The 23,810-nt window shown below is 41.5% G+C and overlaps 2 protein-coding genes across 16 annotated transcripts in view; both read left to right on the top strand.

The window, feature by feature from the left end:
- The window catches only part of trim9 (tripartite motif containing 9), a 43,261-nt gene extending 32,312 nt beyond the window's left edge, over nucleotides 1-10,949 (top strand). For 2 of the 15 annotated variants that reach the window (XM_079527835.1, XM_079527834.1), the window contains 4 exons: nucleotides 4,254-4,392; nucleotides 7,223-7,472; nucleotides 7,789-7,951; nucleotides 8,251-10,949. In XM_079527835.1, the coding sequence (XP_079383961.1) occupies nucleotides 4,254-4,392; nucleotides 7,223-7,472; nucleotides 7,789-7,951; nucleotides 8,251-8,328 (630 nt within the window). In that variant the 3' untranslated portion in view covers nucleotides 8,329-10,949. Of the gene's footprint in view, nucleotides 1-4,253; nucleotides 4,417-6,148; nucleotides 6,188-7,003; nucleotides 7,527-7,752; nucleotides 7,952-8,250 lie in introns of all 15 variants that reach the window. The other 13 variants (XM_079527833.1, XM_079527846.1, XM_079527838.1 and 10 more) reach the window with 11 other exon arrangements.
- Nucleotides 10,950-11,635: 686 nt separating this feature from the next.
- Nucleotides 11,636-23,781, top strand: LOC306942481 (glycogen phosphorylase, liver form-like). Its single transcript, XM_079528391.1, has 20 exons — nucleotides 11,636-11,940; nucleotides 12,601-12,702; nucleotides 13,244-13,322; nucleotides 13,770-13,873; nucleotides 15,152-15,283; nucleotides 15,602-15,713; nucleotides 16,075-16,157; nucleotides 16,338-16,472; nucleotides 16,980-17,072; nucleotides 17,455-17,601; nucleotides 18,333-18,496; nucleotides 18,614-18,728; nucleotides 18,921-19,022; nucleotides 20,645-20,792; nucleotides 21,270-21,328; nucleotides 21,487-21,628; nucleotides 22,077-22,284; nucleotides 22,556-22,690; nucleotides 22,780-22,846; nucleotides 23,037-23,781. The coding sequence occupies exons 1-20, from the start codon at nucleotides 11,698-11,700 to the stop codon at nucleotides 23,223-23,225; spliced, it is 2,559 nt and encodes an 852-aa protein (XP_079384517.1). The 5' UTR covers nucleotides 11,636-11,697; the 3' UTR covers nucleotides 23,226-23,781.
- Nucleotides 23,782-23,810: the final 29 nt, after the last annotated feature.

Here is a 23,810-nt window from a genome sequence, read left to right as displayed (position 1 = left end):
CAGTCATGTCCAGTGGGAAGTGGTCTATTTTATATCTGGCTTAACCAGATGAACCCTAGCGTCCCTATTCTGGGAATTTCATTATAGGTTCATATAGGTTATTATTCAGCGAATATTGTGTGAACATCAGAACTACAATGTGTAGTGTTGTGAAGGAAAAAAACGAGGGGGACAAGTATAGACCCCTGAGGGACTATGGTGGACAGCAAATGTATAGGTGATGAATAATAACCCTTTTTGGCTTCAATTTATGAATTTCACATACAGTAGCATATGATGTGATCTCTGAGATGTTTTACTAGGGTTTCTACTCACACAATGTTGTTTGCTCTTCCTGTCTCTAATGTTTTTTTTGTTGTTCTTTTAAAAAAAAAACTTTTTATGCATTTTATGCACAAACTGTTATGATCAGACATAAGCAGTTTGTACATTTCACAGTTTACCCAACCACCCACTTCCCACATAGCTTTTGGTTTCCCACCTTACTAACAACATGACACCCTCCCATCCCTACTTCACACCCACCGTCCCATTATGCTTATACCATCTAGTTGGGAGTGGAAAAGGAAATGTGTTTGGTTTTGAGGAGAATAAAATGTCTGGCTAACAAAGTTGTTAGGTAATCCTCTGCATGGCTACTGGAAAGTAGCTGTGACTCTGTGAGTGGGTTCGGTTCTATGGAAATATAGAATACATTGGTATGAAATGTTTAATGTTTCTGTCAATTAATCTGAGGCAGGCCCACAGCATAGGAATATGATTGATTTTATTGAAGTTGTATTTATAGCTAAGCACCCACTGCCTAAACCAAGGGCAGCATCCAGAGGAAGCACACCTGCCTTTCTTTCAGATCTGTAGGTACCTCAGAGTAAGGGATGTTTGTCCTTTTAAATTAACAAAGTAATGATACTATGATAAGGTAGAGGGCAAGCTGCCATTCAAATAAATCCTCATTAAACATTTCTTGTAAAACTGGGGACACGAAGCGGAAAAGCATCGTGAATTTTCAAAATTTGACAGTAAACTCATCCCAACTGGGGAGTTAATTGCCTGGATATGGGGTCACCTAGGCCACTGGCAAGACTTTCACAAGCTTTGGGAATGGGGATCTGATCAAGAGAGTTGTCGTTATCCCAAATATCGGGAGCGCATTGAGGTGTAAAGTTCTGAATAATAGGTGGAAAATAACTCCTGCAGGGTCGGAGATAGTTTCTTCTGTTGAAGATTTGAGTCTCTTTAGAAATGCTTCTTAAACCTAAGTGATTTGGTCAGATTTGGTCGTTGTCGATAATAGGTCAAATTTCCTCTGAAGCTGTGTAGAAGACATTGATTCAAAAGAGGCACTCCTGTGAATCGGTATCACATCTGGCAGCACCTCTGGCTCTGAAACTTGAGCGATAGGTAGCCCACCCATGTTCTTTTGTTGTGAAACAACACAATTGTTCCCATTCAATTGGCACAAGTGGGCAACTGTTTTATTTGTCTCTGATTAGCACCTTTGCCGTTCCATGAGACAAAGCGAATGTTGTTATTATTGTTCATAATTTTAGCAGCCATCTATTACAGTGGTGAACAACATCCTGAGTGACATCTGCACTGAGAAGAGGGGAGGGGGATGCCAGAACATAGATTTGTTCCAAAATAAGTTACCTATGATTGGACAAATGTCATGCCTACACTGTCAAATGATTGATGGCGAAAAAAATCAAACTCATTATTATGCAGGGTAAATGACAGTAGGTCACCCATCACTGTCTACATTACATGTTGACAGAGATGCTTTATTTTGATCTTAGACTAGTATATTATATTGACTAATACTGTACCTTACTAATACCTTAATGTGCTTTGTGTTTGACTCAATAGTCCACATTTATTTTTATTTACATTTATATTACAATTTCAACAATAACTGTGGCACATCCAAATAGTTGCTAGTAACTAGGCTCTTAATGATCTATGATGGCAGAGTAATCTCAACAAAGAACTCCTTCATTTGGCGCCAGGGAGGGCATCACCACCAATGCAACCAGGGGAAGGTGAAAGCAATTCATTGTCACTGAGTCCCCTTGGGTGGACGTATGGCTACCGGTTTCATGTGCGATGTGTGGGGCCTTGTCGTGGAGAAGCTCTGATTGATATGAGCACGTGACACTGAAGGGAATTAAATGGCAACGTGTCAGGGAGGGAGGGTGCGGTAATGCAGCTGTTAGACGGGGCGATCCCACAGGAAGTGCGATCGGAGATCAAGGCTATGTGCATACACTTACAGAGGTCAGTGGTGTAAAAGGACCCTCCCTGTCTCTACATAGTGAGCCCACCTGCTTTGTTGCAGCAAGAGTCTTATTCCCCCCTCAACAATGGAGTCAGGACAATGACAGGGCATATCTGTTTCAGCCCTCTGTACCTTAAAACCAGAGCAGGTTCCTCCACAACCAGTGTAGGGATTCAAGCTTGTTCTACTGTACTCAACAGTGACTCTGGGGCAACAGCAAAATGTGTATTTATTAAATACTTTTCAGTATTTTGTTTTCTTTTTCTATACTAGACAAACAGTACTAAACAAAACCGACCCTGCTGAACACAATTACAAATTAAATTGCACTGCAACTCATGTTAGAGGTGACTTTGTGGAGGTTGGCGCATTGATGGTTAGCTAACCACAGTCACCTGGCCACCATTTGCTCCGCATCGACAAGTCTTTTTGTCTCGTGTGTGTTGCATCAGAGCATCTAATTTCGGAACAACTCGCAACAGATGCACCAACTGTATCTGTTAGCTACTAATTGGCAGGCGGTCAATGCCAAATTGCCTTTCAGCCTGGAGTCAGTTTTGTTACTTGGCGGCCATTTTACTGGCCACACTGCAGTTTGGCTGCTCAACCAGAGCAATGCCAAAACAGGCCACGCTAGATGAGTGTGCTTGAGTTGATTCTTCCCTGACCATGAAAAGCACCCACATATTGAAACGTTTGTCACATTTCATGAAAATTCTGCATACCTTGAAATTGCAAATCACTGTAATACAGTATGCTTACTTACCCATGTACAAGAGGTTTGGAATCTCAATGGGACTGTTTATGGATAAATAAAGGTGGAATAAAACTAATTAAATCAATGGTGTACAGTACACAACATGTAGCAGCAAGGGAAGTTTTGTTACCATCTGCTCCTATATGTGACTCACTGCAGATCAGCCCGCTGAGCTCAATGTATTCTATTTATACTCTGTAGTGTGGGCTGGCTCACCCCACGCACTCACACTCACGTACTATTATACATCCCCCACTGTGTGTCCAAATGGGACATTCTCACTGAAAAGCCCCCGGAGACAGAACCGGATGTATTAACCATTTAAACCATCTTTACTCTTTGTAAAACAGAATTCAGTTGGAAATGTACCAGGGGGAAGACCACTTTTTTCCATCTACACCAAATGTTTCCCCCAAAGATTGCCGAGCTACAAAGCTCACAACACATGCTGAGAGCTTGTAGATTGGCTATTTTTCGGTAATGTGCCCCCAGAATAGGCATGCTGAGGTTCGAGTGGTAAAAAACAACACTTATAAAAAGTATGTGCCACGGGGGCACGGTGGCACAGTTGGTAGTGCTAGTTGCTAGTCCTCACAGCTAGAAGGTCCTGGGTTCGATTCCCGCTCGGGGCGCTGTGGGTGCTGGCGGCGTGTTTCCTCCTCCGTGTCATCAGTGCCCATACCCGAGGCGGGGTTGGCGAGAGGGCCTTTCTGTGTGGAGTTTGCATGTTCTCCCCGTGTCCCCTAGGGTAGGTACCCTCACAAAAAACATGCAGTAATCCTGGTCTCTAAACTGCCTCCCCCTGGCCATCTGGGGTGCCTGATGGAGGGGAAAGGAACTGGTTGGAATAACGTGTTCCTTCCACGCGCTACGTCCAACCAGGGAAACTCCCCCCTGTCAGGTGTAAAGGAGCAACTTGGACACTCAGGCATGAAGGAAGCATGAGTTCAAGTCCGTTGCTCTCCCCAGGTTGGCGGAGGGTGTGTAGAGCCCAGGATCACATTAGATAATTGACACAGGGGTGAAAAATGGGTTACAAACATCGTGGGATAGAAATTATATATAAAAAAAAAAGGTATGTGTCATAAGTTGCTTGTGTGTGTGTGTGTGTGTGTGTGTGTGTGTGTGTGTGTGTGTGTGTGTGTGTGTGTGTGTGTGTGTGTGTGTGTGTGTGTGTGTGTGTGTGTGTGTGTGTGTGTGTGTGTGTGTGCATCTTCACAGGAAGTGTATGTGGGGACTGAGACCATCTGCACTGTGGATGGGCTCCACTTCATGAGTATGTACAAGTCCAGAGTGAAAGCCTTCAACGCCAGTGGAGCGGGCCAGTACAGCAAGACCCTGATCATGCAGACCTCAGACAGTACGTTCAGCAACGCAGTCAGATGTGTTCATTCACTGCTTCTCAACATTGGCTCCGGCAACCACTAGCGGTCCAAATGAACCGCTGGCGGTCCAAATGAACCGCTGACGGTCCATTTGGGTACAATGTGTAATCCACAATTCATGTGTGCAAATGGAACTTTGCCACACTCAGAGATGCAGAACTGTAAGGGTCCATTTGGACACCCAATTCGATGTTGAGAACCAGTTAAGTGTGTTAATTCAGCTCTGAGAGTGTGACAATGTATACTGTACAACTCATGTGGCAGTGTGATTTTAATGGCACTTTAGCTTTAAACCAAGCTCATATAGTACAGTAGTACAGTATTTATAATCCATCTGTATGTTTGCGCCCTTTAGCTCTCTGCTGCAATAAGCCTGAATAAATACAAATTAAAGCATTAGATAGGGAAGCTCGTCATCCATCATTCGACTTGAATTTATACATATTCACACAGTGGCCATTTTGCTTTTATATCATACTAATGGTCAATGGTTCAGACAACCCCCTTGACTGACACACATAAGCAGCTGCTGAGGAAGAGCTTTATTTTTTCCCCACAGAGTTCTGACATCTCTTGTTTTGACAGCTTGAATCCTTTACATAATTTGTAACAGAATCCATTGAAAAATCTCTTCTATCAATTATTTGGGGTTCCAACCATATACTGACATATCTAATAGTGGTTTCATTGCAAACCGACCACTAGGGGGCGAGCCAAATTAGTTTGCATATGGTTTTTGAAAACCATATGCCCATACCTAACACCATGCCAAAATTCAAAAAGTAGTTACCAAGTGGATAATTGTTATGATTTTTTACATATGAAATCCCAGTTTATAGGCATTTTAGCCACCGTGGACGCCATCTTGAAAACGATGCCTTTCTGGTTGTTCGTTTTTCCTAAAGTTTTAGTATGTTATTTAGCACACCCAATAGTAACAGAATCCATTGAGAAATCTATTTTATCAATTATTTTGGTCTACATCCATAGCTATACGTATCTAATATTTGAGTCTGTGCAAACAGCCCACTAGGGCTGCAAACACGTTGGGCGCGTTTGCACAGCTTTTTGAAAACCTTATACCCATACCTAACACCACGCCAAAATTCAAAAACTAGTCACCGAAAGCCAAATTATGGTGATTTTTTTACGAGTCCCCCCCCAGCTATGACAGCTCTTCCGTTGCTCCAGACTGTATGATGAAAGCATTTGGAAATTGCGAGAGGCAACCCCTATGGAGAACAGTCTGGTAACGCGAGACTACGTCTGTGGTGGTTTCTTTTTTTAGATCATTGATCTTTGATCTTTGGCCCCTAAGCTGAACCAGCTTCCCTGATCAAATGTGCTTTGACGCTGTCTGCCACGCCTCCCTGACCCCTGTACATTGTAGTGTAAAGTGTACACATGGAACCAAATGGACCCTAACCCATTTGTAAATCCGAGAGTATACAAATGGGTCCATTTGTTTACATTTGTACACTCTTGGAGTCAAATGAACACAGGTTGTTTTGCTTTAACAGCGTCAACCACTTCTCTTCTCTCTCCTCTCTCTCTCCCTCTCTGTGAGACTATCTCGTTCGGTGTCCCTCCTGTTCTATCTCTCTGTTTCTCTCTTCGTCTCTCTTTATGTCCCTCGTTCTCTATTGTGGTCTCCCTCTTCCCGTCTCTCTCACTCTCCTTCTCCAATTCTCCCTCTCTTTCTGGCTATCCTCCATTCATTTCACATTTCAGCTGGACTCCCCCCATGTGATATGCAATCTCTAGGTTCAGGTATGGACGGGTCCTTGTGAGACCTCTCATTGCTGATTGTCTCCATTGCTCCCATCCCTCTCCTGCCCATCGCCTGTTACATTAGATCAAATCTCTCACTATGAAACCAAAAGGGACGGGCGGTTGGCTGTTCCATGGGCTGCAATTATTAAGCTTTCTGGATAGACTTCTAAAGCACATCACCGTTTATTTCCCCGGGGAAATAAATAGTGTGCTGTTCCACTTGGTGGAGAGAAACACAATGACAACCGACACCTGTGTATTGTGCCTATAATTAAAATTACCCCTGAGGTTAAAGTAACGTTTATAGCATAGAATAGTGCAATATGATACATTTTACATGGTATATCCCAAGTCAGCGTAAAATTATGACGGCGGCCCATAAGAATTGCAAATGCCCGTTCTTAAGGATTCTCACTTTCTCCTAGTTAGTTGTACAATATCTGGCAATAGTATTTTCACAGACATTTGAATAGTTGGAACTTGCTGTTAGCATTCTAGTCAATTAGTTGATCATCACATTTAATCATGTCCTCTCATAATATTATTTGTCCTTACAAACTGTAAGGATGATTGTTCCTGTATAACGGCACCTCATTACACCTCTTCCTCTAGCCCACTGGTTTTCAACGTCAGGTCCGGGGACCACCAGCGGTCCAAATGGAGCCTTACCGGGTCTGTCCGAGAGTTAAATTAACACTGAGGATTTTACAGATCTCAACCTTTTTAACTTGACACCATTTTTTGTCTCTGGGACCCCATCTACACTGTAAAATGCTCATTGTAAAATGCCCAGTGATCATTTAACATGGAGAGTGTGCAAATTGAATCGAATGGACCCTTACATTTGCACACTCTCAGAGATACAGACCTGTAAGGGTACATTTGGACCCCCCGGTGGTCCCCAGACCCCTACGTTGAGAAACAGTGCTCTAGCCTCTTGTATGACTGTTGTAAAGTCTTTTCAGCATCATTACAGTAATGTTTTATTACAGTCACCTACTGCTCTGACACCAAATCCTTCTGCTTCCACAGTTGCCTGGTTCACCTTTGACCCCGTGTCGGCCCACCCTGACATCATCTTCTCCAACAACAACCTGACGGTGACGTGCAGCAGCTACGATGACAGGGTCGTCCTGGGAAGCGCCGCCTTCTCCCGCGGCGTGCACTACTGGGAGATGACGGTGGATCGCTACGACAACCACCCAGACCCGACGTTCGGGGTGGCCCGGGGCGACGTCCTGAAGGACGTGATGCTGGGGAAGGACGACAAGGCCTGGGCCATGTATGTGGACAACAACCGCTCCTGGTTCATGCACAACAACTCACACACCAACAGGTAAGCCTGTTAAAGCAGTGGTTCTCGAAGAGGGGTCCAGGGACGGGTCCTTGAGGGGATTCCAGGGTGTCCCCAGCTAATTTACTTAAAGATTACTTAAAGAAGGGTCTATTAGAGTAATGTTAACTCCATAGATACAATACAGAAAAAGTACAAAAATCACGGCACTCCATCTAAAACAACATACAGCATAACAAAATCTGTTTTAAGGGCCATTCTCACCCAGCCCAATAACGATGACGATAACTATAAATCTCTATAGGACCGATGGTGGAATCAGTAAAGGAGCTACAATAGGAGTGCTGCTTGACTTCACCCGTGGGCTGCTCATCTTCCTCATCAATGATGAGCAGCAGGGTCCCGTGGCCTTCGAGGGTTTGGAGGGGAACTACTACCCGGCTATCAGCCTCAACCGCAATGTCCAGGTAAGAGAGACTGAGTCCAATGGATGATAGCTCAACATCTCCACCTGCAGGCCAAAGGAAACTTTATTGAGTGTCACATAGTCATTGGTGAAAGTATGAATAATTAAAAATTGATTATTAAATTTTTTAAACAGATCACACTGATTAAATACAATTTACCAGACCATGGACATTTTTATTCCATATCCAAAACACTTCAAACAATGACTAAAGTGTGTGTTACATTTTGAATGGAAAAACAAACACATTTATAATGTAATATAATTAAATTAATCGTTGACTTATTCTCTTCTCTGCAGGTGACCCTGCATACCGGTTTACCCATCCCTGATTTCTACACCCCTGGGGAGGCAGACCCCAATGGTTCTGTGTGCTAAACACACTCATCAGTGATTCATGGAAACAAAACCCTCCCTCCACCCCCCCCATCCCTTCCCTGCTCCCATTTGATCAAAGTCAATGGATGAATCTTGGGTGCAGTTTACATTTAGAGCATAGCTTATAATAACCGCTGTGTTTGAAATCAAAAGCATGGTTCATCAGGTGAAAAGGCCAGCCGAAGGAGTTGACTGTGGGAAATGAGCCATTGTTAAATGATCTACATATAAATTATAATACAGTACATCTTCTCCTTCAGTCTCACAAGCAGATACGCACGCACGCACGCACGCACGCACGCACGCACGCACGCACGCACGCACACACACACACACACACACACACACATGCAAAATTCCATGCTCGCAAAGATACGCAATTAACTTTATCCTCCGATTATTTTGTCCATGAACATGTCATGTGGCGTTTTGTCCACCAGATAGAGCACTATTAAGAAAACAAAAACAATTCATGTGCCTGTAGATGAGGACTGGAAACTCACCGCTATGATCCCTGGGATGAGAGCAATACATGGACTCTCAGCTGTTTTACTGTTGTATCCTCGTCTGTGTACATGAGATTCTATTAGTGGCTTAGCTTTGTGAATTTTTCCATAATATGGTTTGTAAGATAACAGCGTCAATTATGTAATATACGGCCAGAAGCCAGGCCTTCAAGCAGGCCTTTTGTCATAGTGGAGCTCGGAAAGAGGACAGTGTAATTTTTGTTTTAATATATTATACAAGTATTCTGCTTACTGCTATGAGTGTACACACTATGAGAACAGCATTTAAGGTGATGATGATGACACTGAAGCCGGTGACAGTTGGGATGCTGGTTGATTTCATAACAGCCGATTGAACAAGGTGCTATTGCAACTCATGTAGTTAGAGCCCTTTTACTGTAGTTGACTGAACCCTGCTAGTTTTGTACTGTTGTTATTGAAACAATGATCTAATGTGAAGAGGTGTAATAGTTCAAATAAGTTATTGATGTTAAGAGCTTTTTCCACAACAAGTCATTGCTTTTCTTTTATATGTGCATATGTGAATGGGGGGAGGGGTTCCAAATCTAGTCTTTTTATGTCATTAAAGCAATCAAATAGTTCACAATGTGCTCTCAGTCTCAGGTCTAATGAGAACTGCAGAACAAAAGCAACTCTCAAGCGTAATTTATACTCTTCGAAAATGGCTCATGATCTTGAAAAGCTGTTCTCTTCGATGAGCGACTCATGTCATGCGACTCGAGTATAAATTAGGCTTAAGGGTGATACAAAGGGCAGTTTTCATTGGAAGTTAAATGCCAATGAGAGTTGCCCAAAACGGTGCCCTTTGTTTCACTGTCCTAAGACATACAACTGACACTCAAGGTGCTATCCTGTGTTTAAGCTTCATGGGTGTGCCTTCTTCTCATCTTGAAGTACAGTAATAATAACAGACCTGCATAACTTTGCTACAAACCATGTTCATTGCTTTAGTAGATTATACTGTTACAGCCTGACTTCACTCTGCTGCTAAAATATTTTAACATGGTAAAAGGGCAAAAGAAAAAGAAAAAAATAAGAAAAATGAAAACCTGTTAATGATAATTATGTTGCATATGTATGTACTGTAAGTGCAGTATTTAAGAGGGTATACAGTATCTCCCACTTTACATTTACTCTAAGATTTCTATTTTTATTTTATTTTTTTTTAACTTTTGGGATTCCATTGATTGCAGCTTATTTGGAGCTGCTACCATGGTGCTGACTAATAGAATTTAGAGTGGTTTATAAGCTTGGGTTGAGGGTAGACTGCAGTCATTCAGCAAGCAGCAAGACTCTTGTCTGGCCTGGCTACAAGGCTCAGTACTGCCCAGTAAGCACTAAAGTTTACTGACTAAACTATTTCTCCCCCTCTCTCTCACCCTCTTCCTGTACCTGCAGTACAAAAGCAGGCCCGTTACTGGAGGGTCACCGGCAAGCATGGCCATTAGATTATATAACCAGATTAAATTCCAGAACAAAAAGCGTGTTGTTGATCCAGTAGAGGAGCTAACAAAAAAATTACAGAAGTGGTGAAAGTGGTACTTCCATGCGGAGTGTATGTTTCAGTTCCTATATCATTCTACAAATTGTGTGAGTGTACAGTATGATTTATGTTTGAACTAGCCAAATACACATTATTGTTGTGGTTTGTAGTCACATATTGTCCTCTTGGGGAGTGACCCACAAATTTGTGGCAGCCATTTTATTGATTATTAGAAATTACAGTCGCTGGGCGACAATGGCAACTATTTCTCAAGATGCTCTAGTCTGTACAGGTGTGTGTGCTATCTACTCTGAACCTCATTGTAACTCCAAAGTGATTCTGTTGATCCCGTTTAATGCTCAAAGATGGAATGTCATATATTAACATTATATTATTTACACTGTTACACATACTATGTCTATGGAGACTTTTATGATAGAAAGCATTATTATTATTACTATTATTTTGAATATTTATTATGACTATTACGATGATCATGGTGATTAATTAAATGATAACCATTATTACCATATGACTGCTGTTATGATTATTTGAAGTGTATTATGAGGTTATGTGTTTTCTGTATGTGTGAATATTCAATAAATTATAGGTGTCGGTCAACAAGGTGCATTGTTTCAGTTTTTTCCCATACATGGGATGCAGTACTATATCTACATCATCACCCATACCTCTCTATTTTGACACCCATCTACAATAGTGAGCAACAACCCAGGGGGTGCTCAGCAAAATGATTGATAGTTAGGAACCAAATTGACCCTTAAGCCCAAACCACACCAGTTGCAACTCCTTCATATACTCTAAGGTCGCAACTCCTTGCAACAAAATTGCATAAGTAGTTGCATGTTGCAAGGAGTTGCGTGGCAAATCATTGGTGCGGTTTGGCTTTAGGGGTCTATAATTGTGAGCTCTCAACTCAACCAATTGGACCCTAGCTCCCTCCTTCCTTATGGGTCAATTTGATTCCATTACACTAATAAAAGGATTTTAAAGATTGGGGTCCCGACTCCCATAGATCCAATGAATGAATGAATGAATGAATGAATGAATGAATGAATGAATGAATCAACCAATCAATCAATCAATCAAATAAAATGGGGGTCCTTGCAATTAAAAAGGTTGAGAATCACTATCTACATGTACAACTTGTAATACATACATGATGTAGGCTACAGTAACAGTTGTACAAATGTACCAAAAACACTCCTCCTCCTTTTAGTCGCCAATGAAAATGAACGGGGAGGAGACCAGACGCATCAAAAATGTCCCCGACGTTGCCCTGAAGCTTCACTTCCAGTGAGGACTGAGGTAGCCAGCCTGCTGTGAAACCCGCCCACCACCATGTCGAGACCTCTCACTGACCAGGAGAAGCGCAAACAGATCAGCATCAGAGGGATCGTCGGGGTTGAAAATGTCGCCGAGCTCAAGAAAGGCTTCAACCGTCATCTGCACTTCACCCTGGTGAAAGACAGGAACATTGCCACGCCGAGAGATTACTATTTCGCGTTGGCTCACACGGTGCGAGATCACCTGGTGGGGAGATGGATCCGGACACAGCAGTTTTACCACGAGACGGATCCCAAGGTACTGTGAAGTTCAGAGCTGTCATGCCTGTCAAGTGTCAACTCTAATCTCAAAGACAACAGCACTGTGACAGTCACTGAAATGAATACTGGAAACTGGAAAGATAGAAGGAAATCGTGTCTCCGTTCAACTGCATGGAGATTGGGTAGCATTAGCATACTGTGCAAGTGTGCAAAAGTCATGTTATTTTTGGCTAGCACTCAATTGGAAATAATTTCTAGGACATTGCATTATTACCATTTGTATACAATGCGCGTCAGTTTCTGAGCCTACACTAGTACCCGAAGCACTACCCAGTAAAATGTTGATCCTGTTGCTCTGTTACAAATTATATATTCATTTACAGTTTATTTTATGTTCCCCTAGGCTAAATATCCAAACTAAATATCCACTATTGCACTGCTAAAGGGTTACATAGACTACTGTGAAATAAAAAATGTTTATTTTTGCTTGGTCAGTTTACTTTTATCACTATTTTTGTTTAAAAACCAGGCCTATAGTGCCTATCTAGTACTATAGTTAAAAACATTATTCTGTCTTATTGTTTTTAAAACACTCAGATCTCTACCCTCTTAAGTCTATGCATAAGCAGATGCTACTTAAGTAACTTCATTACTTCTATCCCTAATTTTTTTTTTGCTTTAATTTTCTACTCCCCAGCGGGTCTATTATCTGTCTCTGGAGTTCTACATGGGCAGGACACTCCAGAACACCATGATCAACCTGGGCCTCCAGAATGCCTGTGATGAAGCCATCTATCAGGTAAGTTCAGGAAGTTACAGTAATGGAATGTGTGATGTGTAAGTCACACATTTACAGTAATGGAATGTGTGATGTGTAAGTCACACATTAATACAAAGTGTTTACAGGCATGCATGAAAGTAAAACTCATTAGGGAGTTACTATTAATACTAGTCTTTGCTTAGAAAATATTTTGATAATTTGAATTACAAGTTAAATCCCTCCTATTTTAAAATTGCCTTGTCTGTGAACTGTGGACAACGGGTGGAACTGGTATTGCTTAACCTGGTGTGACGCTTAACTTTGTGACGTTCATCTATTCTAAGTAAGCCTGTGCCCATGGCATGTGTACTGCTGCTGTGTGTGTGTGTGTGTGTAAAGGGACCCTACAGGCTGGAATCAAGTTCCTGTTGGTCAGCCTACCATTGGATGATGAGAAACAGATCCCACTGATTTCATCATCTGTCATGATGAAAAGATTGTGAAAAGCAACACACGGCTGATAACGTAACACCTCTGCTTATTTTTTCTTGGGTTTAAATATCTTCCTCTCTCTGTGTAGCTGGGTCTGGACATGGAGGATCTGGAGGAAATGGAGGAAGATGCAGGTCTGGGGAATGGAGGCCTGGGCCGGCTGGCAGGTAAACCCATCGATATTAAAAAAATAGATGCCTCATTGGCCGCTGCAGTTCGTTGGAGCGATGTGTGTTGAAAGAGGGGCCGAAGAATTTACACTGGGAGAGGAAGTACGCCGGTAAACTACTGAAGACAACGTTTTTACTCCATAACAGACAGACGGACAAATAGACAGACAGGCAGACAGATGGAGAAGCCCATGCAGACCCCAAATAAAAGTTATTTGGCTTGCTTCCAAAATATTGTATTGATCCACACACTAATAAAACATATAAAAACCAATGCCCCTTCATTGAGGCGTTTTGCAGGTGCTGCTTCAAAGAGTTCTTGCGGTGCACATCTTACAACCACAGAAGTTTCATAACATTGACTGTGCATGTTCGCACATAAGCACTTCATGTGCTAACAGTTCTACCAGCATAGTTCCTCAATTCTGTTATTTCTCCTTGCAGCTTGTTTCTTGGATTCCATGGCAACTTTGGGGTTAGCTGCATATGGCTATGGCATTCGCTATGAGTATGGGATCTTCAACCAAAAGATCAAAGATGGTTGGCAGGTAACTGCATCTTACACAGGTCTTACACTTACAGGTCTTATACAATGTCTTATGTCTTATACAATGCATGACCCACTCAACAAAATTAACCTTAACCAAGACTAATCATTACAATTTAGGCATTTAGCAGATGCTCTTAATCCAGATCACTTAATCACTTACAGTTATCGAGAACAACACATGGTAATCCATCAAATACATAGAAATGGTCATCAAGGATCATAAGCAAGCTAAGAACTTAACATCCGTCTAACAGTAGAATATCTGTACAATAATATTATGAGTATACGCTAACACAATAGAGTGTTATGTCTACTCTGCATAATATGCTATCTAAATTACATAAGTATAGCCTTTTGCCTTTTAGCCTGTAAGGCCGTCGAGGCTAGTACAAGTACTACGGCAAGAGCTGCGAGCTAAGATGGAGTCTGAAGAGGTGAGTTTTCAGACTCTGGCGGAAGATTGGGAGTGAGTCTTCAGTTCTGATTGCAATGGGAAGTTCATTCCATAGTTTTGGAGGAAGAGAGGGGGGGGAGGGCACGTGTTGTAGGGGTTGTAGGGTTCATCAACCCCACCCTATATACTCCAGTTTGATGTTTTCTTCAGTTTGACCTTAATTTCCTCATACAAGTTCAGCTTATCTTTCTGTGCTAAATTTAGGTCTTGCATGTAGCCATGATTCTCAGAGTAAAGTTTTGAACAGAGGCCAAAGTTTTGAACAGAGCCAATTATTAACATAATCTGTGGTTGGGGTTTGCCCCCCCCTGATGAACTTCTTCAGTGATGTAACTTTACCTTACCTTACCTTACTGCTTTTTGCGATAAGAGGACTCGCAGCCAGAGGCTTTTGCCCTTTATATTTGTCCTCTGTATTTGCAGTACAGTCTCCCAGTGTAAACATGCACCTTTGAACGCTTAGCCAAATTTGTGATAATCATTTGTTCACTGGGAGGGAGGAGCCTGCAAATCAAATCTGTGCGTTCACTGCATTGGTGTTACTATAATAACAATGTGTTTTATTTGTAATGCACTTTTCATTGACAGAGAATCTCAAAGTGCTAAAAACATAATCAAACAAAATAATCACATAGATTTAAAAAGGTTAAAACGGTGTCGAGCATAAAGAATCTGGCTGACAATATTTACATTCAATTTAACACAAACTGTACACTAGTCGTTAATACTCATCCAAACCCTGCCTGATTATGATAACTCCAGCGTTTTCGCATCATTATAGTGTTATTTATATTAATTTTGTAGTCTATTTTACTCACTTAGGTGGAAGAGGCAGATGATTGGCTGAGATATGGAAACCCTTGGGAGAAGGCCCGTCCTGAATACATGCTGCCTGTCCACTACTATGGACGAGTAGAGGAGACGAGTGAAGGCCCCAAATGGGTGGACACTCAGGTGGGTGGTGATGTTGATTATATTAATGTTAATACTATACTATTGGTACTGCTACTGTGTCCTCTACTACTGTTACTACTACAGTATGAGTAGGAGTATACCATTATTGTTTTGCTTCGATAAATGCCACAGATATTTTCTGTGGCATTTATCAAAGCAATACAAAAAAGATAAAGAGCTGGTTAGATGCTATAATGCAGGTGAATTCAACATGATTTCAGGTTTAAACAAGCAAGTAACACGTTATAAGCAGCAATCAACTCGGTTGAGAATCTAATTATTTACTTCTTGCATGTGTTCTTTGTTTGATCACTGTAGGTGGTTTTGGCCATGCCCTATGACACACCCATCCCTGGCTATATGAACAATACTGTGAACACTATGAGGTTGTGGTCTGCTCGTGCTCCCAATGACTTCAACTTGAAAGACTGTAAGTGTCACAGCTAAAGCTTTTTGTTCATGCAGAATTAACTTTCGGAGCAAAATGTCAGAATTTCTTTTCAGTTATTGAGTAAGGACACAGTATAGGACACAACACTGCATCACTTCCATCTGGCAACTTGCAAGACTTCTGTTGCAAGACAGTTGTGTTGCATTGATTTCCTCCTTTCCTGCAGAGTTGACTTTTACCTGCATGATCAGTACAAATGATACATGCAGAAATCGTAATGTATTATGGAAACTTAAGTATGCTTTTTAGTCTATAGGAAAATGAGAAGATTCCTCCTCACACAATTCACCATCTTTATTAAGACAAGCCATCAAACTTACCCTACCTTAACTTTCTCTAGTCAATGTAGGAGATTATATCCAGGCTGTTCTGGACAGGAACCTGGCAGAGAACATCTCTCGAGTGCTATACCCCAATGACAATGTAAGTTCAACATCTGCTGGTGTGTCATTGCTGTGACACACAGGGAAAATCTCGTTTTGATGGTAAATATTTGCCACAATACGTTTTTTCCACTGTAGATCTCTGCTGCGAAAATGAAAACTGGCAAAAAAGTTGCCCATAGTGCCTTAAGGTCTCTCTCTTTTCCATCTCATGCTGTAGTTCTTTGAAGGGAAAGAGCTGCGTCTGAAGCAGGAGTATTTTGTGGTGGCAGCTACTCTCCAGGACATAATTCGTCGCTACAAGACGACTAAGACGGGCAAAACTCGCACATCCTTTGACACCTTCCCTGAAAAGGTAGGTCTCTAGGTCAAGCACATGACGTGAGCTCTAATTTTAAATTATATAATGTATGCTTCAGTGAGAGTTTAATGCTTATTTTAAAAATACATTTGTATATCAACTGTTTGGGGGATAATACAATGTCAGCCGTAAAACGGCACAATTACCGTGAGACAGCAGATTACAATTTAGTGCTTATAAATGGGAAGAAAAGAGCATGCTTTGTCAGGTGGGTAGCCTGACAAAGAATAGGCTAGGCTGGACAAGAACTACTCTCCAAATTGTCTAATCAGAAGGACAGGGCTACATGAAGTTCTGGTATGCTGGACAACAAGTAGCCTTCTACTTCCCGTTAGACACTTTTCATTAGTAGTTCTGTTCCAGGCTTTATCCCCTTGTGAGATAAAGACGGAGATAAAACTGTCAGTAAACCTATCGTTTATTGGTCATGACACTGGTGTGAACGTCTTTTTTTTTAGAAGGTGAAATACCCTAATAAATGTAATGCTGATGTTTTTGCAGGTGGCGATCCAGCTGAATGACACTCATCCTGCCATGGCCATTCCAGAGCTGATGAGAATCCTTGTGGACATTGAGAAACTTGACTGGGACACAGTAAGTGTGAAATAATGTTTATTTGACTCACGGAGGCATATTGCATATCATTTTTGGGGTCCTTGACATGAAATATTGAGAACCACTGATACAGAAACACAAGGTTTTTCAGAAAACCGTCAGGAATTTGAAGACATTTTGTGAATTTCGACATCAGGTCTAAATGGGTTAACATACAAACTATAACACATATAGTACACTGTAAAATCCTGTGTAAAATCCTGTGTGAATTTATCCATTTGTAGTGTACCAGTGTACTTTCTTACATTCTCAGCATAAACATTGAGGATTTTACTGTGTATTTGACATGCCGGCCACAATAATGAATTTTAGCACACTGAATAAGTATAATGGTGAACATGAACCCCTCCTTTCCTGGCAGGCCTGGGACCTCACCAAACGCACCTTTGCCTACACCAACCACACTGTTCTCCCTGAAGCTCTGGAGCGCTGGCCTGTGGAGCTGGTAGAGACTCTGCTGCCCAGACACCTACAGATCATCTATCGCATCAACCAGATGCACTTGGACGTATGTAATACTTCATACTCGTCTCTTTGTTCTTTTGCCATCTCTTCTCCTTTATCATAAGCCATAATTTATGCAGCATGGCATGCATAAGGGCCTACCATACACATTTTGTTTCAGTGTGCTTGGTGAAAGATTGGGCCGGTTGTACTAACAAACAGGAGGCTTAAAAAGAAAATAAACGTCTTCATCATGCCTCAGATGCTTTTTTACTGCTATCCAATATCATGGATGTCCATTATAAGTTAGCTGGACAGCCATTGTTTTTATAATTCATCTATTACTTGCCAAATATAAATGTGTATATATACTTGTATTTTTTCCATACACACGTCTATATATTATGACAATGCTGAATGGTAAGAGACAAAAAAATCATCTTGGACACTGATAGATATTGTGACAGTCACCATTTAAAGTTATTACATTGCATTGTTCCAAGCATTGCCTCCGTGTTGCATCAAGGAAGGAGGCAGAGAGATTTCTTCATTTACATGTTTGGCAATGAAAGGGACAATGACACAAATGTAGCTTGAACTGTTCTAGAACACAGGCATAATATACAATTCATCATGCACTTTTTCTTGTACTCCCCTTAAGTTGTGTTTGTGCTGGACTAGACAGAATGAGCATGGGCTTGGGTTAATTTTCTTTTTTCTCTCTCTTTGGGGCCTGATATAAGCTCTAAACTGGGACATTGTATGTGTGTGTGTGTTTACTTTTCCTCACTCCAGAATATTTCAGCCCAGTTTCCAGGGGACATGGAGAGAATCCGCAGAATGTCTTTGATTGAAGAAGACGGCTGTAAGAGAGTCAACATGGCTCACCTGTGCATTGTGGGATCTCATGCTGTCAATGGAGTAGCCGAGATACACTCCAACATCATTAAGACTGACGTGTAAGCACATTTCATGCCTAATTATAAAATTATATGTGCCACTTTGGAGTGACTAAACTCGGTCAAAGTTCTGAATATAATTACATTTATATAAATGTTTCTATTTTGGTTCTGTAGATTTCGGGATTTTAGCGAAATGGAACCAGATAAATTCCAGAACAAGACCAATGGAATCACTCCCAGACGCTGGCTCCTGCTCTGCAACCCTGGACTGGCCGAGCTCATAGCTGAGGTGTGATTGTAACACCAATTAAATCCATGTTTGTAAAGAGGTTGAGAAACGTGTCTTTGGAACCACATTCGGTCCAAACTTGCCAGATCCTGCCAATAACTTATGAACTGTCATCTGTGTCTTTACTAGCATTATACCCGACGTACTATAGGGACAGCAAAAATGTATGTTGACATTCATTATCTCTTCTAGGCCATAGGAGAGGACTATGTGAAAGACCTCTGTGATTTACAGAAGCTAAATGAGCTGGTTGATGACGTTAACTTCATCCGAGATGTCTCTAAAGTGAAACAGGTAGGGTTTCTTCTCAGTTTACAATTGCATCTAGAAACTAGAAAGCTGCGTTCAGATGCCAGGAGGCATGCCCTAATAATAATATAACTAGAACTGCACTCTGTCGAGTGCCTACTTGCTTGTTGCACACTAGTAGGCCATAATGGCCTACTAGTGCGCAAGCAGAGCGTGCAAGTACTGTAGACCGCTACAAACTTTAAAATCTGTGAAGGAACGTTTGCAATATTGAATTACTAGGTTTAGCTATTTGCTACGTTCCTTGCTTTTGGAGGAGAAAAAGTAGTATTTTGAAGTATGGTAATGATTACTTATGCCTGTTATGGCAGTGGTGTCAGATTACATACATGTATACATAGGGGCATTACCTTTAGTCCACCCGACACTGAAACATGTCATCGTTACGTCACCATCGATAACCAATTATACCCTGGCATTGGTACATATATTCATCACGTCATATGTCTATATATGTGTATATGTCTATATGTATGTATATTTATTAGTGGTATAATGTGGTTACTCGGGTGGTTTGATGCGTATGTCCCTTTTTTAAAATCCACCCGACACTGAAACATCAGCATTACGTCACCATCGTAAACCAATTATACCCTGGCATTGGTACATATCTTCATCACGTCATGGGACATACGCGGAAAACATCCGCTTCCGTATGTCCCGTGCCAGCATTTGACGTCATATCTTTTGCTGCTAAGGGACATTGGTACATATCTTCATCACGTCATGGGACATACGCTTCGTAGCATGACAGAAAACATACCTGCACGGTCTGCTTCGTGCCAGCATATGACGTCATATCATATGCTGCTAAGGGACATACGCATCGTAGCACCTGACTGATAACATTACTTGCATGCTCTGCTTGCGCAAGTAATAATTTGCGATCGTATGTCACAGATTACTATGAAATCTGTCAGACAGTCTGTCCGTCATGCCTCCATATATGGTTGTCAGTCCGTCACAGCTTGTGACACTCGCACGTCATGCCACCATATATGGCTGTCAGTCCGTCACGCCCATGCTCCATATATGGCCATCTCCATATATGAAGATCCCGACACAGACTTCATCAAACCCTGGATAGCCATACATGGAGAAGACTGGATCATCACCTAGATCTGCATATATGGAGCCGTCCAGCAACTCTACATCTGACCTCAAACCCTTAGATCTCCATATATGGAGCTGACCTGTTCTGACATTCCAGATGTTGATCCCTCCCCACCCGTCCTTCCTCTTCGATGTCTCCCTTTTGACTGATGCCTGTCCATTCAAACTCTAATCGGGCCTACACCAAAGTTATTAACGCAGCCGTGCCCGGCAGCCGGTGAAAACTAGAGTTCTCAACAGGCCCGAAAATTAAGGCCCGGCCTTTGACAGTACCATCCTGTAGTAGCTTGAATGGTAAACTACAGTAGACGATATCACTAGTAGACAATATGAAAATAGTCTGCCAGTGCTGAAAAGTACATCACGCTCATTTATTAGTTGGGACATTGCTAAGTTGGGTTTTGCACGCTTGTACAGGCCACATTCTTCTGCGATGATTGAACATGATCACAGCTGAATAAATTCAGTTACAAGTCACGTTTTTCTCTCTGAAGGACAACAAGCTGAAATTTGCACAGTACCTGGAGAAGGAGTACCAGGTGCAAATCAACACATCCTCCATGTTTGACGTCCATGTGAAAAGAATCCATGAGTATAAGCGCCAGCTCCTCAACTGCCTGCACATCATCGTCATGTACAACAGTATGTGAATACACCTTTCAAATTCCCAATGGGGCAACTTATTTGTGTCAAACATGATACAATAATATCACCATAATGAGTCCAGACTGGCATGACATATTTATCACAATATAAAAAAGACAAATGATGACTGGAAAAATATAGTTATACTTACAGGAGAAGCCATTGTGCACATCACCACCCAGAATAGCCTATTTGGTATTTATACAGTATATGTGTCTTGTCTGTCCACCACTTGAGTGGACAGTTGGAGAGTATAATACATGTCTCTTTCAAGTCAAGTCACTCAAACATGGTTCTTCATCCATGCTTTCAACTTCAGCCTGTTGAATCTGTCCCTTAGGGTGCATGATGAAATTATTACCAAGAAGAATGAACTTGTTTTCTTTTGCATCAATCTGTTTCATTTTGTTGGGAATGTTGTTTTCAAATGTACTAAACATTTTTTTGTTTTGTTTTTTAACTAATTATCGTTAGACATCAAGAAGAACCCTACTGCTGCTTTTGTTCCCCGAACAATGATCATCGGTGGCAAGGTATTGACTCAACAAAACTAGTGTTTACACACGCAGGAACACACAGAATATTTGTATCTGAGCTTTTTTTTGTCTAAATCTGTTTAATACGACGCTCTCTCTATAAATTATAGATCAAGATTAAGATGTAGCTGTGTGTTCATTGTCTCCCCCTGCAGGCTGCACCAGGGTATCACATGGCAAAGTTGATAATCAAGCTGATCACCTCAGTTGGTGAGGTGGTGAACAATGACCCTGTGGTGGGCAACAAGCTGAAGGTCATCTATCTGGAGAACTACAGGGTCTCCCTGGCAGAGAAAGGTACAGTGCAACACCTTACAATTACGAGACAATAGACCAAAGTGTACTGTATGTCAAATGTTGACTGAATATTCACTGTTACTGGCTTAATTATTTTATTAAACTAGTACGCAGTCAGGATCAATATGCCTGTTTAATTATTCATTGAGTAATGAGAAATATGTCCTTGACCTCTGGAGATCTCTGTCTGTACCTGTTCTATGGCAGTAACACTAGTGTTTTCTAGTGTCAGTTGATGCTTCATATCCATATGAGTCAAACCGCCGTGCTCATTTGTTTATTTTTGGAACACGGTTCTTATTTGGAGCAATATTAAACAAGTATGGGAATTATGAATGGGGCGGAAAAAAACGTGACCCAGGTAGGATGCGCAAATTACGTCAGACTTCGGTGCACTATTACTACAAATACAAAAATAATCAATTCCGATTATCTACTCCTCCTATAGTGATTCCTGCCACTGATCTGTCAGAGCAGATCTCCACTGCCGGCACTGAGGCCTCAGGAACAGGCAACATGAAGTTCATGCTGAACGGAGCCCTCACCATAGGCACCATGGACGGAGCCAACGTGGAGATGGCAGAGGAAGCCGGAGAGGAGAACATGTTCATCTTCGGCATGAGGGTAGAGGACGTGGCTGAACTGGACAAGCAGGGGTAGGGAAGCTCTCACCTGTAATGTCTGTGTCAATAGAAAGTATTGGGTGGCCTGTTTCACTCAATCTATAAGGAAAGGAAGTACATATCAGTTTAAAAATGTAGGGGTTTGTTCATTGCTGGGACTTCCCATATTAAAGGTATGCGAAACCAGTCTACTACTGTATGAGACATTGGACAAACTGTATCACATACATTAAATTGTAACACTGAAGCTATGAGTATATGAGGTGACATTCTTGCCGCTTTGATTTTGTTTTTATTTCCACAGCTATGATGCCATGTCATACTACAATGCAATTCCAGAGCTGAAACAAGTCATGGACCAGATCAAGAGTGGACTTTTCAGCCCCAAAAATCCAGACCTTTTCAAAGACCTCACTGAAATGCTCATGAAACATGACCGGTAAATGAAAAGTACTATGATTCTGCATTTGCTCAAGTCTGGACCTTTTTGGCTTAGATTACACCATTTCCCCCCATGTTTCTGTGCAGGTTCAAAGTGTTTGCAGATTTTGAGGCCTATGTGAAATGCCAGGAGAGAGTCAGCACTTTGTATGAGGTACTGTAACGTTTGCATGTAACAAACTAGGCTCAAACTGAAATTCCAAATTATACTTAAGTTGTAGTTGGAGCCAGAAGGGTGGGAAGATCTAAATGGAACAACATTAGAAAGTTTAGAGTCAGAGAATCCCAAGTATAAATTGAGCCTTAGAGCAGTGTATAATTAACTGTTTTGTTTTGTTTAAAAGGATCCAAAGGAGTGGACAAAAATGGTGATCAAGAACATCGCTGCCACAGGCAAATTCTCCAGCGACAGAACCATCACAGATTACGCCACGGAGATATGGGGAGTGGAACCCACAGACCTAAAGATCCCAGCCCCAAATGAGCCCAGAGAAGCCATCGAGGAAACTGCCAGGGCTTTGGCGAAAATGTGATTACTAGGGTGTTCTTTAGGTTTACAGTTTAACAGTACCTACGCTGTTAGTTTTCAACTAGTGTACCCTTTAGTGATTTTGTTACAGCAAGTGATTTTAAGAGGTTATGAGTAGGCTTGAATTTCCGCAGAATTTTTTTATATCATACTTTAAAAACGCACTTTCTACATCAATAGGCATCTGTTACATTCATTCAACACCAAGACACAAACCAAGACATATTGGGATTGATAGTCCATCCTGGCCAGGGTGAAATAGTATTTGCAAATGATTCTAAGCATTGGTTTTCAATCACTTTGAGTACCAGATCCAGTGTTCAGTGCATCCGCACAGTTCAGATCAGGGTATATCCTTTATCATTCAAAGGAATGCAGTATATTTTCAAATACTTTCCTGCGACTGTCAAGCATTTCTGGCACTCATTGTATTGTATCCTGTTTTGTGAAAACTATGCCTCTATATAAAAAGTGGATAACAATGAATTAATTTGCAAATACTATGACTCACATAAGGTATGTAAGGCACTTTTCTAGTTCACTTACTGAACTTCCTTATCAGTATTTGAGCTGTACCTCTTTCCAGTGG

This window comes from Electrona antarctica, assembly GCF_951216825.1.
Source record: "Electrona antarctica genome assembly, chromosome: 18".
Classification (NCBI taxonomy): domain Eukaryota; kingdom Metazoa; phylum Chordata; class Actinopteri; order Myctophiformes; family Myctophidae; genus Electrona; species Electrona antarctica.
Note: the sequence above shows the minus strand (reverse complement) of the source record. Positions and strands in the feature narration are given on the sequence as shown.

Excerpts from the sequence above, each read along its gene's own strand:
- LOC306942481 (XM_079528391.1), top strand. The coding sequence starts at position 11,698 with ATGTCGAGACCTCTCACTGACCAGGAGAAGCGCAAACAGATCAGCATC. Across the intron at positions 13,874-15,151 it reads AGATCAAAGATGGTTGGCAG|GTGGAAGAGGCAGATGATTG; the intron begins GTAACTGCATCT and ends TTACTCACTTAG. Across the intron at positions 21,329-21,486 it reads CAATGATCATCGGTGGCAAG|GCTGCACCAGGGTATCACAT; the intron begins GTATTGACTCAA and ends CTCCCCCTGCAG.